At 33.8% G+C, this 20,345-nt stretch overlaps 1 protein-coding gene across 1 annotated transcript in view; it reads right to left on the bottom strand.

Annotated features, from left to right (window-relative positions):
• Nucleotides 1-20,345, bottom strand: part of LOC149795631 (uncharacterized) — a 61,330-nt gene that overhangs the window by 27,306 nt on the left and 13,679 nt on the right. The window contains exons 5-6 of the mRNA XM_089965460.1: nucleotides 19,146-19,262; nucleotides 4,699-4,780 (exon numbers count right to left, since the gene is read on the bottom strand). Coding sequence (XP_089821586.1) covers nucleotides 4,699-4,780; nucleotides 19,146-19,262 — 199 coding nt within the window. The remainder of the gene's footprint in view (nucleotides 1-4,698; nucleotides 4,781-19,145; nucleotides 19,263-20,345) is intronic.

Consider the following 20,345-nt stretch of genomic DNA (forward strand, 5'->3'; position numbering starts at 1 on the left):
TTACATTCAACAAATGAGTTAATTATTTAATACTCATTACATTCAACAAATGAGTTATTTATTTAATACTCATTATATTCAACAAATGAGAGTTATTTATTTAATACTCATTACATTCAACAAATGAGTTATTTATTTAATACTCATTACATTCAACAAATGAGTTATTTATTTAATACTCATTACATTCAACAAATGAGTTATTTATTTAATACTCATTACATTCAATAAATGAGTTATTTATTTAATATTCATTACATTCAATAAATGAGTTATTTATTTAATACTCATTACATTCAACAACTGAGTTATTTATTTAATACTCATTACATTCAACAAATGAGTTTAATACTCACTACATTCAACAAATGAGTTATTTATTTAATACTCATTACATTCAATAAATGAGTTATTTATTTAATACTCATTACATTCAATAAATGAGTTATTTATTTAATACTCATTACATTCAACAACTGAGTTATTTATTTAATACTCATTACATTCAACAAATGAGAGTTATTTATTTAATACTCATTACATTCAATAAATGAGTTATTTATTTAATACTCATTACATTCAACAAATGAGTTATTTTTTTAACACTGATTAAATTCAACAACTGAGTTATTTATTTAATGCCCATTACATTCAACAAATGAGTTATTTATTTAATACTCATTACATTCAACAAATGAGTTATTTTTTTAACACTGATTAAATTCAACAACTGAGTTATTTATTTAATGCCCATTACATTCAACAAATGAGAGTTATTTATTTAATACTCATTACATTCAACAAATGAGTTATTTATTTAATACTCATTACATTCAACAAATGAGTTATTTTTTTAACACTGATTAAATTCAACAAATGAGTTATTTATTTAATACTCATTACATTCAACAAATGAGTTATTTATTTAATACTCATTACATTCAATAAATGAGTTATTTTTTTAACACTGATTAAATTCAACAAATGAGTTATTTATTTAATACTCATTACATTCAACAAATGAGTTATTTATTTAATACTCATTACATTCAACAAATGAGTTATTTTTTTAACACTGATTAAATTCAACAACTGAGTTATTTATTTAATGCCCATTACATTCAACAAATGAGAGTTATTTATTTAATACTCATTACATTCAACAAATGAGAGTTATTTACTGTCACAATTGTTCTATATTGTCAGGTGACACACTGTCTTAAACTGGATACTTGTTGTACTGTACAATTCTTGACACTGTCTTAAACTGGATACTTGCTGTACTATACAATTCTCAACACTGTCTTAAACTGGATACTTGCTGTACTATACAATTCTCAACACTGTTTTAAACTGGATATTTGTTGTACTATACAATTCTCAACACTGTCTTAAACTGGATGCTTGTTGTACTATACAATTCTCGACTCTATATTTCTGAATTAAACAGTTAACTTTACAATATGCTGTGTACAGGAGTACCATGAATGGCATATTATAAACCTGCCCCATGTTTATAGTCCTCTGTGTCAGTACCATGAATGGCATATTATAAACCTGCCCCATGTTTATAGTCCTCTGTGTAAGTACCATGAATGGCATATTATAAACCTGCCCCATATTTATAGTCCTCTGTGTCAGTACCATGAATGGCATATTATAAACCTGCCCCATGTTTATAGTCCACTGTGTCAGTACCATGAATGGCATATTATAAACCTGCCCCATGTAATATAGTCCTGTGTTAGTACCATGAATAGCATATTAAAAACCTGCCACATGTGTTAAGGTCCTCTGTTTCAGTACCATGAACGGCATATTATAAACCACCCATGTTTTACAGTCCCCTGTGACAGTACCATGAATGGCATATTATAAACCAACCATGTTTTATAGTCCCCTGTGACAGTACCATGAATGGCATATTATAAACCAGCCCCATATTTATAGTCCTCTGTGTCAGTACCATGAATGGCTTATTATAAACTTGCCCCATGTGTTATAGTCCTCTGTGTAAGTACCATGAATGGCATATTATAAACCACCCCATGTTTTACAGTCCCCTGCATCTTATAAACCTGCTCCATGTAATATAGTCCTGTGTTAGTACCGTGAATAGCATATTAAAAACCTGCCCCATTTGTTAAGGTCCTCTGTTTCAGTACCATGAACAGCATATTATAAACATGTCCCATGTGTTATAGCCCTCTGTGTAAGTACCATGAATGGCATATTATAAACCACCCTATGTTTTATAGTCCCCTGTGACAGTACCATGAATGGCATATTATAAACCTGCCCCATGTAATATAGTCATGTGTTAGTACCATGAATAGCATATTAAAAACCTGCCCCATTTGTTAAGGTCCTCTGTTTCAGTACCATGAACGGCATATTATAAACCTGCCCCATGTGTTATAGTCCTCTGTGTAAAAGTACCATGAATGGCATATTATAAACCACCCCATGTTTTACAGGCCCCTGTGACAGTACCATGAATGGCATATTATAACCAGCCCCATGTGTTATAGTCTTCTGTGTCAGTACCATGAATGGCATATTATAAACCTGCCCCATGTTTTACAGTCCCCTGTGACAGTACCATGAATGGCATATTATAAACCACCCATGTTTTACAGTCCCCTGTGACAGTACCATGGATGGCATATTATAAACCTGCCCCATGTTTTACAGTCCCCTGTGACAGTACCATGAATGGCATATTATAAACCAGCCCCATATTTATAGTCCTCTGTGTCAGTACCATGAATGGCATATTATAAACTTGCCCCATGTTTTATAGTCTTCTGTGCAGGCACTGGCTTGGTTGACTCTGGAGATTAATGACCAAAATGTCTCAGGGACTTGGACATTTGGTCAAGGTATGCAATTCTAAACAAAACTTACTGTGCAGAAACCAATATTTTCTTATTTGACTTCACTGTAAACTCTGGCCTTTAGACCCAGAATCATGGGTGTCCAGAGAATATTCAGGGTGGGAGTGGGGTGGCCAAATCAAAGGAATATAAAAACAGAATACATGCCAAGGCCATGACAATGTTGTCAACTGTTCAGGTGCAATCTGCTGAGATGGATGCACTTAATCCAGTTCCAGCAACCCAATGCTAAAATTCTTCTTTCCATTGATCTCATTTCATGGGCAACTGCACTTTGGAAACCAGAACTTCATCTTTGGAGGCTGGGTCAAGTTTTGATATTGTCTTTGATGACAAGTCAATGGATTAGGTTCTTCTTATTCTATGATTTAGAATGGTCATCAATGACAGCAACAGATTTTGACACCCAACCTCTAAATGAGTTATATATCAATATGGATCCGCTTTACAGTAAACATTATTGTTCCATTCAGTTAACAGTCGCCATGTTAAATAAAATGTAATAAATTTAATGCATTTGATTATGTGATATAAATATTTTATTAATTTCCTTGTTTTCCATGTTCCAATACCTACATTATCATGCAGAAGGCTAATATTCATGCCTAGCTTCATCTACCATTGAGTCATTTTGTCTTCTTGTATAATGAAATGTAGAACCAGTTTGTTACGGGTTGGGCCAGCATCATTTCCATGTTACTGGACCTATGAGCTTACAGGAATTTTTGCAAGTTTCACACTCTATTCACAGACTATTCACAAGCCACTACAAATCAATATGGACCAACTATACATTCTCATCAGTTGAAATGTCTTGATGTTATGACCATCCAATAGAAAAGACTTAAAAAAAAAAAAAAAATTCCAGACAGTCACTGTGGCTGTCATTTTTGAGAACAGAAGAGTGCCATTTTCATTTACAAAGTGTCAAAAGTGTGTCAGACAATATCCTTGTCAGTGTTTGATTTCATTTACAAAGTGTCAAAAGTGTGTCAGACAATATCCTTGTCAGTGTTTGATATTATCATCAGCCTTGATGTATTTCTTACAAGACCCATGTAGCTGGTGAAACATTGATCCTTTGGAAGACAGATGATAATCCTGTTTTTAATCACTATATTTGAACTAATACAGTGTCTATGCAAAAAATGTCTAACCAATTAAATAAAACCTGTTTCTTTCTTTCTGACATGTTTTGGTTTTGTTAGAACACTATGTAAATATGACCATCCTTTCAGCAGAAATAGGAACAACAAAATTTTCAAGATGGCAACAATGTCAGCAGTTTAAGGACTGACTAAAGGAAGTGTTTTAAAAAAAATTCATGTCAAGATAACTATTTTTTCAGGAAAAGTGGTGAATTTTTAGACAGCTGCCATGGTAGCCATATTTAAGGTCGTCAGACTGGCACCATTTTCATCTAGGAACAATGACATAAGTATTTTTGTGAAAACAGTATGTCAATACAGTCATCTATACAGAACAAGCAGCAATAACATTAATTTTATGCTGGTTGTTGTGGCGATGATGTCAGAGAAAAAATTGGTACGATTTTCATTTAGGCTCAACTACATAAAAGAAGTGTTTTAGTAAATTCCATGTTGATATGACCATTTTGTCCTGAACTAGGAATACAAATATACGAAAATGGTTGTTAATATCTGCAAGGCACCATTTTCATTTAGGACCCATTAGATCTAAGGACAAAACTGTGTGCAATATTTTGTGACCTTCCTCAGAGTAGTTTAGGAGGTGTAGCAATAATAAATGACAGAGATGATTAGAGCTAAGTATTAGAAACCTTCAGTCTCAGCATGTTCTACATCATCTTCATCTTCTAAATTGATAATATTTCCATCCTCAGTAGCTCTGGATGATGGGTGCTGAAATTAGACAATATATGTACTGAAAGCATATTTCAAACAGATGTTCACATTTTTTCTTCATCTTTATGCCTGCAAAACAGTGCATGTTCAACCATCCATCAACAACTTCAAGGCAAGATACAGAAAATGCTGTAAGAGAAACATTCTAGCCCTTCCTCACCACTTCTGCTTTGGTTGTTAACACTGCATTCTATGAGGTTTTATTTTTTTATGCCCAAGTTAAAGTAATATTCTTTTAAAATGTAGTTTTTTTGGGAGGGGGTAAATATAATTTTAATGATGTAATACCGACCTATAGCTATTGCATAGCTAGTACTCTTCTGGGAGGAAAATACCTGACCAATTAACAAAAATTCTGTCCTCCCATTAGAATGAACCAGAGTCTTTCAGAACACTGAATCAACCCTGGGCATACATGAAGCTTCTCTTTCTTTTTTTGAGGGGACAGTCAAACTAGTGGGACATCAGTGTAGGGAGGGAGCAGGGAATCTGGCAACAGCAACAGGTACTACATTAATAAAATTAGTTTCCACGCCCATTACATTTTAATATCTGTGGTACCCTACCTGTTGCTATTGCACAGCTGAATTTATCAGTCTGGTGGAAGGTCTGATGACCCCAAAACTGGTGAATAAGAATCAAACATAAGGAACCTCACAATCACTCAACCTCACACAAGAGCAGGAGACTACTGCAGGATGGAATCCACATGGGCCAAATCTTGAGTAAAGACTTTTGGGCTCAGTGAGAAAATGCCTTTGATTTGATAGGCTAATGAGTGAAAATTAAAGGAGAAGAAAGTAGTGTTTGGGTACAAAAATGCAGGTTACATTAATCCTCCAAATACGAAAGTGTTAGACAGACCCATGAGGCAGCATTGGCATGAACCTCATCGACTTTCATGAAAGTTTCACGAAAGATAGGTCCCTATTAGTAAAGGACTGATAAGCTTTCTTTATAATTAATACAATTCATCTAGAAATAGTGGCAGTTGAAATATCAGCTGAATTATGAATGATCTTCTTTATGCAAAAATATAGAGCCCTAAATGGACACAGAAGTCTATTTTGGACATCACCTGCATTGATATAGCTTATACTGGGAGTCTCAACCAGAAGTGGAGCAGCCAATGGAAGGCGGATGTTTACTAAAAAACTTGGTTGGCACAGGAGAGAGAGAGCAACTCATAATTACCACTGAACCTAATACAGCACTGCTCTATGGACAGGACATAGAGATCACTAATTTATTCCATAGATGCTAAGATGACCAAGAAAACCATCTTTAGGAAAGCCAGAGGTGGCTGCAAGGGACCAGTGTTGATGGTCCGTCAAATGATGAGTAGCCACAGAAGGGATGAACCTCAGAAGGTTCTTACTGTGCTCTAGTAAGACCTTGGAAGTGTCCATTGTCATCCCTTTGGAGGTGGAAAAGCTCAGCTAACGATACAATGGACAATGACAATGCATGCCTAGAAGTTTTTGCCACTGCTTCCAACAGACAAGAAATTCCTCTTTCAGCAGGCTGAATGAAAAGGGGTTAGCATGGAAGGCCATGGTCATTAATGACCTAGCCCTTTCGTCTAATGATTCCAGTGTTTTCACAGGAAGGCAAGCCCAGGTCCCTGTAGAAATACCCACCTGAACTGCTTCACTTGTTCTGAAGAGCCAGACGCTGATGCAATGGACTGGTGTTGATGGTCTCTCAATCCTGAGGATAAACCCTCAGGAAAGTCTAGCCTCCACGAAGGAGTGCTGAAATGGGTTTGTTGCTTTTACTGGGCATGCACGGTTTTAAAAATTTTAGCCAATGGACCCTGAATATGGTCTGGACAATTTAACTTCTTGGGTGGTTTTGAAGAGACAATCATAGAGGCTGCACTAGACCAGTGTCAATGGTCCCTCATATCTCAAGCAGTCATAGAAGGGATGAGCCCTACAGAGTTTCTGCCTCGGGGGGGAAGCCCTACAAAGGTTCTTACTCTGGTCTAGTATGACCTTGAAAATGTCCAGTGCCACATCCCTGTGGAAGTGGAGAGGCTCTGCTGACAAGACCATGGACAAAGACCATGTATGCCTAGATGTTTCATCACTGTTTCCAACAAACAATGGAGAGGCAGTGGCAACTGAATGAGAATGTGTGTGTGTGTGTGTTGGATTTTTAACATAGCTTTATCAATTTGAGTCATGTCACTATGATGTCTGCAATGTGGCAGCTTATTGTGAAATTTAGCACTGGGGCATCATAGTAGAGACAAGTAGTATCATGTCCCACCCAGTCACATGATCCTAGCACCAGGCCGACCAGACTAACAATAACCGCTTAATGCTGAGTGCCATGTGAGGCAGCTGCTAGTACCATTTTTGTAAGTCTTTGGTATCACTTGACAGGGGTTCTAACCCGCGACCTCCTGCATCTGAGACAAGTGCTCAAATCATTTAGGCCATAGGAGCAGTGAATGAGAATGATGGAAAGAGGTCAGCATGAGGCTATGGTCACCAATGATTTTGCCATCTGTTCAAAGGATTCAAGTGTTCTCATTAGAAAATGTGCCCAAGTTCCTGAAGAAATACCCACTTGAGCTGCTTCAGCGTCAAACGTGGGAGTTTCAGTGGGTAAGGAAGGGGTATGAACCTTTCAGCTAGAAGCAGCTACCAAAGGTCATATCGTAGAGGGAGGGACAGACCACCCCATACATTGTCTAGCAAAAGCTTGGTCCCTGGTAAACCTCAGAGAATATTTTTGATCATAAACGAGGAAGGAGCAAGAGATCTGGTCAAGAGTTTCTTCAAACTTGAATTTTTTTTGCAGTCACCAGTACCTGAAGGTTTGGGACACACCTGGGCAAGTGGTGGTAAACCTCATTCACAGCTGTATAGAATGACCAGGATTCTTCCTCCTCTGCCTTCTTAACTGACACTTGAGAAAGGGCAGGATCCAAAAGAGAGGGGGTATGATATGGCTTCCCCTGAATCAAAATCACTGACTTCAACAAGGAAAGAAAGGACATCTTGATTTTGCACTTTCTCCTGGGAAGGAGGACTATGTGACCCACTGTCTACCTACTTAGGGGGAGACTGGGCAAGAGGAAAACCTTGATCTGGAAACTCCTCCTGCATCTGCTGGTGATTCTCTGCCTGCCTAGAGCAGGCCCAGAAGTCAATGGCTAAGTGTAAGGAAATGCCAACCATTTCCCTGCCAAGGAAGGCCCCACATCCCATAGGGATTTAGAGTAATAACAGGGAAGAGGGAACACAGATCTAATACCCTACACTAATCTGGCATCTATTGGCCTATTCCCAGTCCCCTGTGGGATGAAATGGTAGACTGGAGAGAGGAGAAACTTGGCCCAATACCCATCTCCATACTATATGGGCTCTACCATTCCCAAGACCTGATAGACTTAGATCTGTATGAAGACCATTCCCCAGACCATGTGGCAGGGGTAGTGGTGACTCACTGTCATTCTGGATGGTAGAGGGTTCTGCTCCTCCCCAAGGGGAGGCTTGCCTCACTCTCTGTCCTAGTGGAAAAGAAAGGGAGCTGTTCCTCCCTCTTGGGCAGGCATGACTTGATATTTGCCTTGATGGAATGGAGAGGGTGCTCATCATCCACAAGGAAAGGGTGCAACTTGCACTCTACCCTGACAGAATGAAGATGCTGCTCCTCCTTAATAGGGTGGGGGTGAGCACGACTCATTCACTCTGTCTTTCTGGATGGCAGAAAGCACTGCTTGTCCCCAAGGGATGATGCAACTCACAAACTGCCCTCATAGAATGGAGAGGGTGCTGCTCCACCCTAATGGGAGGGCACAACACACTCACTACCCATTTATAACCTCCTTTGGATGGGATTCCACTAAACCTATATGTCTCTTGAGAGACCAGGGTAATCCTTCTGTGAGACCCAAGGTACTCTGAGAATAAGAACCCATAAAACCCTGAGGAAGATGAGGATACCATTTTCCTTGCTTTTTTGTGTGCATCTACTACAACCAAAGGCTACAGAAGGGACAACTATCAGTCCTCTCACAATGTGTTCAGGATAAAGAAGTGGGCGTTTCCCAGGGAGGATTTGCTGTGACCACACCTACCCAAAACTTATTTAGACATAGTTGCTTTTTATTGTCCTCAAAAGCCAAACAGAAGATTTAAAAAAATGTATTTTATTTTTAAACTATATGCACAAGGAGGATACACAAGGTAATGTATGGACTAAAGTATTGTACGGACTAAATCTTTGCTAATAAAAACAGAGTTTCAGTGAGAAGTAATCTTATGTTCCAGTATGTTATGATTGTTAATAATAAGGAAAAATATTTAAGGATGGCTGTCCAAAATGTAGAGTAAAGAACCAGAGTTCAATAAATGGCCACGATATAAATTAAATAAAAGTGGTGTGCAACCTGCTTAAATGTCTATATGTAGCTTAATCAATGATATTGGCAATGATATTGGCAAGGTGAATTAATGTAAGGAACAATAAAATGGATAAATGCGAAACCAAAGACTGCATTCATGCAAGGATATGGAATATAACCCAACTAAGCTTATTAAGAAAGGCACAACCCAATTTGATTTCGTATGCACTCATGCCCTGTGAAGGAGTAAAAGAACAAATTAAAATACCAAGCTGTCTAATTAATTAAATAGCAATAAATCTTGATCTGGGTATAATCCTGAAGTTTACAAAGTATACAGCACACAAGACAAATATGAATATGATTGCAAGGGCATTTCATTCTGGAATCTTCTGGTTCAACCTAATGAAAGGACAAAATTCTTGTCACAAGGTCATGGTATTTAACTCCTGGAAAAGTAGCCAGCTATGAAACAGCAACAGGTATTACTGATATTAGAATAATGTTAAAAGAAACAACAACACGCATGGTATTACTGATACACTGCTCCCTTGATAACTCGCGCCCGGATAACTCGCGATCCCGCTTATAACGCGGTATCCGTCTTGGCTCCCGATTTTTTCCAGAGAAAATGTATTTAAAATATCTTTAAAATTTGCTGAACATGAAAAAATTACGATAAGAATTGATAAATTACACCTTGATACATTGCTTGTTTTATCATTGAAAATGGTGATTAATGCCTATAAAAATATAATCCATATTTTGAAATTTGCAAGTTCTAAAGAAGAATTAATTTCAGAGATCTCAAAAACGCTTAATTACACGTATTTGGAGGCCAATTTTTGATCTGGGACGTAGAAAATCACTGAGGCGGGAGTCCTCCGTACACATGTAATAGGTGCGCGGGAAAATTCAAAGATTTGCCGGTCCTGTTTCAGCCACCTCTTTGTGGGAAAATGTGTTGATCAGTTAACTGTGCTGACATTTACAATGAAAGAATTCAGTGACTGAAAGACTCTTTGATGTACTGTTGCCATTTTATAAAAGTACATTAAAAAAAAAAAGAACATGATGCAACAGCTAGGCGGCTAGTTCAAAGGCTCTGACTGGTGGCCGAGTGAGAAAATGTACTGATATTTAGTGATTGAATTCAGAGGCAGAAAGACCCAGTTTTAAAATCCTAGCGAGACCTCTGTTTAAAGATATCATATATTATGTAAGTTTTTATGATAAATAGTTGTCAGTATACTGTAAATAAACAGTCTGGTGAAATAGCGATCAATGAAAACTTCTGGTAAATGCTAACAGGTGGCAATGCCAATTAAACGTCTTCCTGTGTGAAAGTCACGTTCTAATCCTTTAATTCCATTTCAGTGTAAACATTATAATCACAACATATTCTGTTCATTGAAAACATGAAAAGAGTCAATCGACCGTCACATCGAAACCCGTGAGTACTTCTGTGAGAACCTAATTACATGTACATGCCAGCTTTGTTTTGATCAACAACTTGGGGAAGTGTTTGTTGCATATAAAAAAAAAAATCGATTACAAGAGACCTCGGGTGCTGGATTAAGGGTCTTCAAGCTGCCTTTGACGTAAAGCAAAACAGTAACAGAGACAACGACGATGATAGTGACTTCGAATGTTTCAGTAAAACTGATGTCATTAATGCCGAGGCTGTTTGGGAGAAATTTGTACAGACTCATGGTCCTGAGATGGGCGTTTCTCTTGATATGGAGGAGTGGATTTGTGCTGACAATGATTGCCCCACAGCCAAATACATGTCAGATGAAACTATAATTATTTCTATAGCGTACAAATTTGCAGCAGATGATTCACACTGGAGTAACACAAGTGTTGAAAGTGATGCAGACGCAGATGTTGCACCCCTCTCCCCTCTGCACAGGAAGCAATCAAATATTTTGATATTGCCATAAGGTGGCTGGAGACCCAAAATGTTGACTACGTAAAGCTCATGCAGTTAAGAAATCTGAGGGATTTTGCTCGGCGGCAGAGAAACCAAGGAGTAACACACACAAAAAAATATAACTGATTTTTTCAAAAAGTGAATTGATATTTGTCAAGCGTGGCACAAATGGTAAGTATTAACTTGTTCTAATTTACGTTGTTTTAAATTTGTAGACCAATTAAATATGTTAGTACTGATTAACCCTTGTTTTTTGTGTTTTCCATTTTACTTCTATCGCATTCAAATCTATCTATCGTTCGATCGACACTGTTTCTCGAAAAGAGTCGATCTTTTGTATATTAAAAAAATGTCTAATTTGGATCAAACAATAAAACTAGAATGTATCCAAGTCAATATAACAATTAGTGACGTAGTACACAATGTGTGAAGTGGTACACATGTTAAGCGAACGGAAACCACAAGGAATAATGTTTTCGATGATCGCCTCAATATACTGTAATTTATCCTGAAATTAATGTTGTCCTATGAGGAAATAATAAAGTACACCGTTATGAAGAGATATTTATTAACAGTTAATCTCAGAACGATTATAAAGTGAGTATTCAACAGTATAATCTGCCTACCCCCCCCCCTTATTTCTCCGTTATGTCGTCAATCATTTTATTGGTTTTGGGCTTATTTTATAGGTCCCTCGATAACTCACGCCTCACTTATAGTGCGGTCGATGTTTCTGGACCCCGATGTGCGCGAGTTATCGAGGGAGTGGTGTATTAGAATAATGTTAAAAAAAATAACAACAGGCATGGTATTACTGATATTAGAATAATGTTAAAAGAAACAACAACAGGCATGGCATTACTGATATTAGAATAATGTTAAAAGAAACAACAACATGCATGGTATTACTGATATTAGAATAATGTTAAAAGAAACAACAACAGGCATGGCATTACTGATATTAGAATAATGTTAAAAGAAACAACAACATGCATGGCATTACTGATATTAGAATAATGTTAAAAGAAACAACAACATGCATGGCATTACTGATATTAGAATAATGTTAAAAGAAACAACAACAGGCATGGTATTACTGATATTAGAATAATGTTAAAAGAAACAACAACATGCATGGCATTACTGATATTAGAATAATGTTAAAAGAAACAACAACATGCATGGCATTACTGATATTAGAATAATGTTAAAAGAAACAACAACATGCATGGCATTACTGATATCAGAATAATGTTAAAAGAAACAACAACATGCATGGCATTACTGATATTAGAATAATGTTAAAAGAAACAACAACATGCATGGCATTACTGATATTAGAATAATGTTAAAAGAAACAACAACATGCATGGCATTACTGATATTAGAATAATGTTAAAAGAAACAACAACATGCATGGCATTACTGATATTAGAATAATGTTAAAAGAAACAACAACAGGCATGGTATTACTGATATTAGAATAATGTTAAAAGAAACAACAACAGGCATGGTATTACTGATATTAGAATAATGTTAAAAGAAACAACAACAGGCATGGCATTACTGATATTAGAATAATGTTAAAAGAAACAACAACATGCATGGCATTACTGATATTAGAATAATGTTAAAAGAAACAACAACAGGCATGGTATTACTGATATTAGAATAATGTTAAAAAAAACAACAACAGGCATGGTATTACTGATATTAGAATAATGTTAAAAGAAACAACAACATGCATGGTATTACTGATATTAGAATAATGTTAAAAGAAACAACAAAAGGCCCGGTATTACTGATATTAGAATAATGTTAAAAGAAACAACAACATGCATGGCATTACTGATATTAGAATAATGTTAAAAGAAACAACAACATGCATGGTATTACTGATATTAGAATAATGTTAAAAAAAACAACAACAGGCACGGTATTACTGATATTAGAATAATGTTAAAAGAAACAACAACATGCATGGTATTACTGATATTAGAATAATGTTAAAAGAAACAACAAAAGGCCCGGTATTACTGATATTAGAATAATGTTAAAAGAAACAACAACATGCATGGTATTACTGATGTTAGAATAATGTTAAAAGAAACAACAACATGCATGGCATTACTGATGTTAGAATAATGTTAAAAGAACTAACAACATGCATGGCATTACTCATATTAGAACAATGTTAAAAGAAACAACAACATGCATGGCATTACTGATATTAGAACAATGTTAAAAGAAATCCCAACATGCATGGTATTACTGATGTTAGAATAACGTTAAAAGAAATAACAACATGTATGGCATTACTGATATTAGAATAATGTTAAAAGAAACAACAACATGCATGGCATTACTGATTTTAGAATAATGTTAAAAGAAACAACAACATGCATGGTATTACTGATGTTAGAATAATGTTAAAAGAAATAACAACATGCATGGCATTACTGATGTTAGAATAATGTTAAAAGAAACAACAACATGCATGGTATTACTGATATTAGAATAATGTTAAAAGAAACAACAACATGCATGGCATTACTGATATTAGAATAATGTTAAAAAAATAACAACAGGCACGGTATTACTGATATTAGAATAATGTTAAAAGAAACAACAACATGCATGGTATTACTGATGTTAGAATAATGTTAAAAGAAACAACAACATGCATGGTATTACTGATGTTAGAATAATGTTAAAAGAAACAACAACATGCATGGTATTACTGATGTTAGAATAATGTTAAAAGAAATAACAACATGCATGGCATTACTGATATTAGAATAATGTTAAAAGAAACAACAACATGCATGGCATTACTGATTTTAGAATAATGTTAAAAGAAACAACAACATGCATGGTATTACTGATGTTAGAATAATGTTAAAAGAAATAACAACATGCATGGCATTACTGATGTTAGAATAATGTTAAAAGAAATAACAACAGGCATGGTATTACTGATATTAGAATAATGTTAAAAGAAACAACAACAGGCATGGTATTACTGATGTTAGAATAATGTTAAAAGAAACAACAACAAGCATGGTATTACTGATGTTAGAATAATGTTAAAAGAAACAACAACAGGCATGGCATTACTGATATTAGAATAATGTTAAAAGAAACAACAACATGCATGGTATTACTGATGTTAGAATAATGTTAAAAGAACAACAGGCATGGCATTACTGATATTAGAATAATGTTAAAAGAAACAACAACATGCATGGTATTACTGATATTAGAATAATGTTAAAAGAAATAACAACATGCACGGTATTACTGATATTAGAATAATGTTAAAAGAACAACAGGCATGGCATTACTGATATTAGAATAATGTTAAAAGAAACAACAACATGCATGGCATTACTGATATTAGAATAATGTTAAAAGAAATAACAACAGGCATGGTATTACTGATATTAGAATAATGTTAAAAGAAACAACAACATGCATGGTATTACTGATATTAGAATAATGTTAAAAGAAATAACAACATGCACGGTATTACTGATGTTAGAATAATGTTAAAAGAAACAACAACATGCATGGCATTACTGATATTAGAATAATGTTAAAAGAAACAACAACAGGCATGGCATTACTGATATTAGAATAATGTTAAAAGAAACAACAACAGGCATGGTATTACTGATGTTAGAATAATGTTAAAAGAAACAACAACATGCATGGTATTACTGATGTTAGAATAATGTTAAAAGAAACAACAACAGGCATGGTATTACTGATATTAGAATAATGTTAAAAGAAACAACAACATGCATGGCATTACTGATATTAGAATAATGTTAAAAGAAACAACAACAGGCATGGCATTACTGATATTAGAATAATGTTAAAAGAAACAACAACAGGCATGGTATTACTGATGTTAGAATAATGTTAAAAGAAACAACAACATGCATGGTATTACTGATGTTAGAATAATGTTAAAAGAAACAACAACAGGCATGGTATTACTGATATTAGAATAATGTTAAAAGAAACAACAACATGCATGGTATTACTGATATTAGAATAATGTTAAAAAAATAACAACAGGCACGGTATTACTGATGTTAGAATAATGTTAAAAGAAACAACAACAGGCATGGTATTACTGATATTAGAATAATGTTAAAAGAAACAACAACATGCATGGCATTACTGATATTAGAATAATGTTAAAAGAAACAACAACATGTATGGCATTACTGATATTAGAATAATGTTAAAAAAATAACAACAGGCACGGTATTACTGATGTTAGAATAATGTTAAAAGAAACAACAACAGGCATGGTATTACTGATATTAGAATAATGTTAAAAGAAACAACAACATGCATGGCATTACTGATATTAGAATAATGTTAAAAGAAACAACAACATGCATGGCATTACTGATATTAGAATAATGTTAAAAGAAACAACAACAGGCATGGTATTACTGATATTAGAATAATGTTAAAAGAAACAACAAAAGGCATGGCATTACTGATATTAGAATAATGTTAAAAGAAACAACAACATGTATGGCATTACTGATATTAGAATAATGTTAAAAGAAACAACAACATGCATGGCATTACTGATATTAGAATAATGTTAAAAGAAACAACAACATGCATGGCATTACTGATATTAGAATAATGTTAAAAGAAACAACAACAGGCATGGTATTACTGATATTAGAATAATGTTAAAAGAAACAACAACAGGCATGGCATTACTGATGTTAGAATAATGTTAAAAGAAACAACAACATGCATGGTATTACTGATGTTAGAATAATGTTAAAAGAAACAACAACATGCATGGTATTACTGATATTAGAATAATGTTAAAAAAATAACAACAGGCACGGTATTACTGATGTTAGAATAATGTTAAAAGAAACAACAACATGCATGGCATTACTGATATTAGAATAATGTTAAAAGAAACAGCAACAGGCATGGTATTACTGATATTAGAATAATGTTAAAAAAATAACAACAGGCACGGTATTACTGATATTAGAATAATGTTAAAAGAAACAACAACATGCATGGCATTACTGATATTAGAATAATGTTAAAAGAAACAACAACAGGCATGGTATTACTGATATTAGAATAATGTTAAAAAAATAACAACAGGCACGGTATTACTGATGTTAGAATAATGTTAAAAGAAACAACAACATGCATGGTATTACTGATATTAGAATAATGTTAAAAAAATAACAACAGGCACGGTATTACTGTTGTTAGAATAATGTTAAAAGAAACAACAACATGCATGGCATTACTGATATTAGAATAATGTTAAAAGAAACAGCAACAGGCATGGTATTACTGATATTAGAATAATGTTAAAAAAATAACAACAGGCACGGTATTACTGATGTTAGAATAATGTTAAAAGAAACAACAACATGCATGGCATTACTGATATTAGAATAATGTTAAAAGAAACAACAACATGCATGGCATTGCTGATATTAGAATAATGTTAAAAGAAACAACAACATGCATGGTATTACTGATATTAGAATAATGTTAAAAGAAACAACAACATGCATGGCATTACTGATATTAGAATAATGTTAAAAAAAACAACAACAGGCATGGTATTACTGATATTAGAATAATGTTAAAAAAAACAACAACAGGCACGGTATTACTGATATTAGAATAATGTTAAAAGAAACAACAACAGGCATGGTATTACTGATATTAGAATAATGTTAAAAGAAACAACAACATGCATGGCATTACTGATATTAGAATAATGTTAAAAGAAACAACAACATGCATGGTATTACTGATATTAGAATAATGTTAAAAGAAACAACAACATGCATGGTATTACTGATGTTAGAATAATGTTAAAAGAAACAACAACAGGCATGGCATTACTGATGTTAGAATAATGTTAAAAGAAACAACAACAGGCATGGCATTACTGATGTTAGAATAATGTTAAAAGAAACAACAACAGGCATGGCATTACTGATGTTAGAATAATGTTAAAAGAAACAACAACAGGCATGGTATTACTGATATTAGAATAATGTTAAAAGAAACAACAACATGCATGGTATTACTGATATTAGAATAATGTTAAAAGAAACAACAACAGGCCCGGTATTACTGATATTAGAATAATGTTAAAAGAAACAACAACATGCATGGTATTACTGATATTAGAATAATGTTAAAAGAAACAACAACATGCATGGTATTACTGATATTAGAACAATGTTAAAAGAAACAACAACAGGCATGGCATTACTGATATTAGAATAATGTTAAAAGAAACAACAACATGCATGGTATTACTGATATTAGAATAATGTTAAAAGAAACAACAACATGCATGGTATTACTGATGTTAGAATAATGTTAAAATAAAAAAATAAAAAAACATATATGTGCCTGTATGCATAAAAAATGTGTGACAATGATTATAAAAAAACTGCTTGCTCTGCAAAATTACTTAGTACAAAGACAAATTCTTTCTCCTGTAAATTAATCACACTGTAAGAAACTCTAAATCTGTGTGTGTGTGTGATTTGGATTTTTAACACATCTTAAAAAAAAATTCAGTCATATCATTACAATGTCTGCAGTGTGGCAGTTTATAGTGATGCCTAACACTGGGGCATCATGCCGCAGACATGCAGCATGGTGTCCCACCCAGTCACGTTATCCTGACACCAGGCCGACCAGTCCTAACACTAACCTCTTAATGCTGAGCACCAAGCAAGGCAGTTGTTAGTACCATTTTTGTAAGTCTTTGGTATGACTCAGCCTGGGATTGAACCCACGACCTCCTGCATCCAAGGCGGACACTCTAACCACTAGGCCACCAGTGCAGTATAACTGTAAATCTGATGTACATATCAACATGTTGTGTGTTATAGGGTTGATACATGTCAAGTTCATATGTACTGTTAAATTTGAAGGAAATTAGAATCTATTGGATATCCAATCCTGTAATGTGTGCTCTCTCTGGATCAGTTCATCTTTTTCACAAAAAAAGAATTGCAAAGAAATTATTTTAAACAATGTACCTTATAAAACTGAAGTGGAAAAATTAATACTTGAAAACACATAATGATATAATGAATGAATTCGTTGCCTTAGAATTAAGTTGGAAAATGTATTTAAAACAAAACTAATGCAAATTATGATAGGATTTTAAACTACTGTTTCATAAACTTTGAATATGGCTAATTTGTTGTGCAACATAAAATTTTGAAGAATATGACCGAGTACACTTTTACACTTCAATGTGTGTGTGTGTGTGTGTGTGTACAATTCAATATATTAAACCACAACATGCATACATTTTGAAGGACAAACTTTTGATAAAGTATTACTTTTTATTTGTGTCTAAAGTACACAAACATAAACAAACTATACATCATGTACATCAAGTATGTTAGAAATACATGAAAGAAATTTTTTATTAATTTGATTCTTTTGTCATAGCAAATGCCAAACAATGTTGGGGAAAAAAACTGGAATGTGGTAAAAACATGTCAAAGTTACACAGTGGTTTAGAGAATTATGATTCTTACAATTTTCAATACAAGACATATGTTCATTTCAATTAAATGTAATTTATGGTTCAAGAATACACTTTCCTCCACCATTAAAACTGGCCACCATGTACAGCATATCTTGTGCTGAAAAATGGTGTTAAACCCTACAACAATAACAACAACAACAATACATTACTTGGTTACATCTATAATATAGCAGAAACAAATCACTTGCATTGTGCAGGTCACAGCTGCATTGTGGTTTAGTGAAATTATGATTCTTATAATTTTCAATACAAGACATACATTCATTTCAGTTAAATGTAATTTGTGGTTCAAGTATACATACAGTGGGCTACATAGATAATGTGGTAAAAAAATGTCAAAGTTATATCGTAGTTTACTGAAATTAGGATTCTTATAATTTTAAATGTTAGACATGTTCATTTCAATTCAATATGTAATTTATGGTTCAAATATGCATGCAGCTGAACCATGTTTTCAAAATATACTCACATCTCTTGTCTTAGATACCCTCCATATACCACCTGGAAGATCATCTTTAATGAAGTTGTCTGTGATGAATTTTTTTGAGACAAGATGGCGTCTAGCATGCCGTACAGTCTTATGAATCTAAAGAACAAAAAAAAAAGCAAAAATGTTTATAATTGGTTTAGACAAGGTAATGAAACATTGGATACTAACTGTATGGACCATGACTTTGTATTAACATACTTTTAAATGTTATATTCTGAATTAACAAAATGTCAATTTTCAAAAATTTACAGTTATTATTATTAGTATTATTATTATTATTATTATTATTATTATTATTATTATGTCTTTAAGGTATAAAAGATAACAATGTTTTGTCAATTATAAACAAATGTGAAGAAAAATTAATGCCCATATTCGTCAAATCATATTCTTGGTGATAAACAAGTCCTAGTGAAATAATACAAACATGATACTCTAATAAAGCTAAAGAAGTTATGTTTTAAAACAAGCTGATTCAGTGAATTTTTGTCCTTTGCTAACTGTGGTGAAGTCGCAACAAGTAGACGAAAATCTGTTTTTCTTATAAAATTGGCATATTTACCTTAAATGGCACCTGACAAAGAGAGAGAGAGAGAGAGAGAGAGAGAGAGAGACTGTGTGGTTGTTTGTGTTTGCATCATTACCAACATCTCATACAAATCTATATGTATTTTACCAAGAAAGTGGCAACATCTCTTTAAGTTACCTGTAATGTTTGTTAATTTATTTCCTTTCCAACAAAATCTTTCAAACATGAAATATAAAAAGGTTGATTATTTACTTTCACCAGCTAATTCCTTGAACTGTGCATGCTGGTGTTTGCATCATTACCTGCACCCCACAAAAATCTACAGCCATTTTACCAAGAAAAGTGGCAATATTTAAGTTTCCTGTAATGTTCAGTAAATAATTTGTTTTCTTTTTTTTTAAAATCTCAATCAGACACAAATATATGAAGGTTGATTATTTATTTCACTTGCTAATTCCTTGAAAACATAACTAAAAAACCTATGAATATGAAAATGAACCTATGAATATGAACACTAAATAAACCTATGAATACAACACCAAATAAAACTATGAATATGAACACCAAAAACAAACCTATGAATATGAACACCAAATTAACACATGAATATGAACATCAAATAAACCTGTTTATATGAAAATGAACCTATG

This window comes from Sinohyriopsis cumingii, chromosome 7, assembly GCF_028554795.1.
Source record: "Sinohyriopsis cumingii isolate HCF-2022 chromosome 7, ASM2855479v2, whole genome shotgun sequence".
In the NCBI taxonomy this organism is placed as follows: domain Eukaryota; kingdom Metazoa; phylum Mollusca; class Bivalvia; order Unionida; family Unionidae; genus Sinohyriopsis; species Sinohyriopsis cumingii.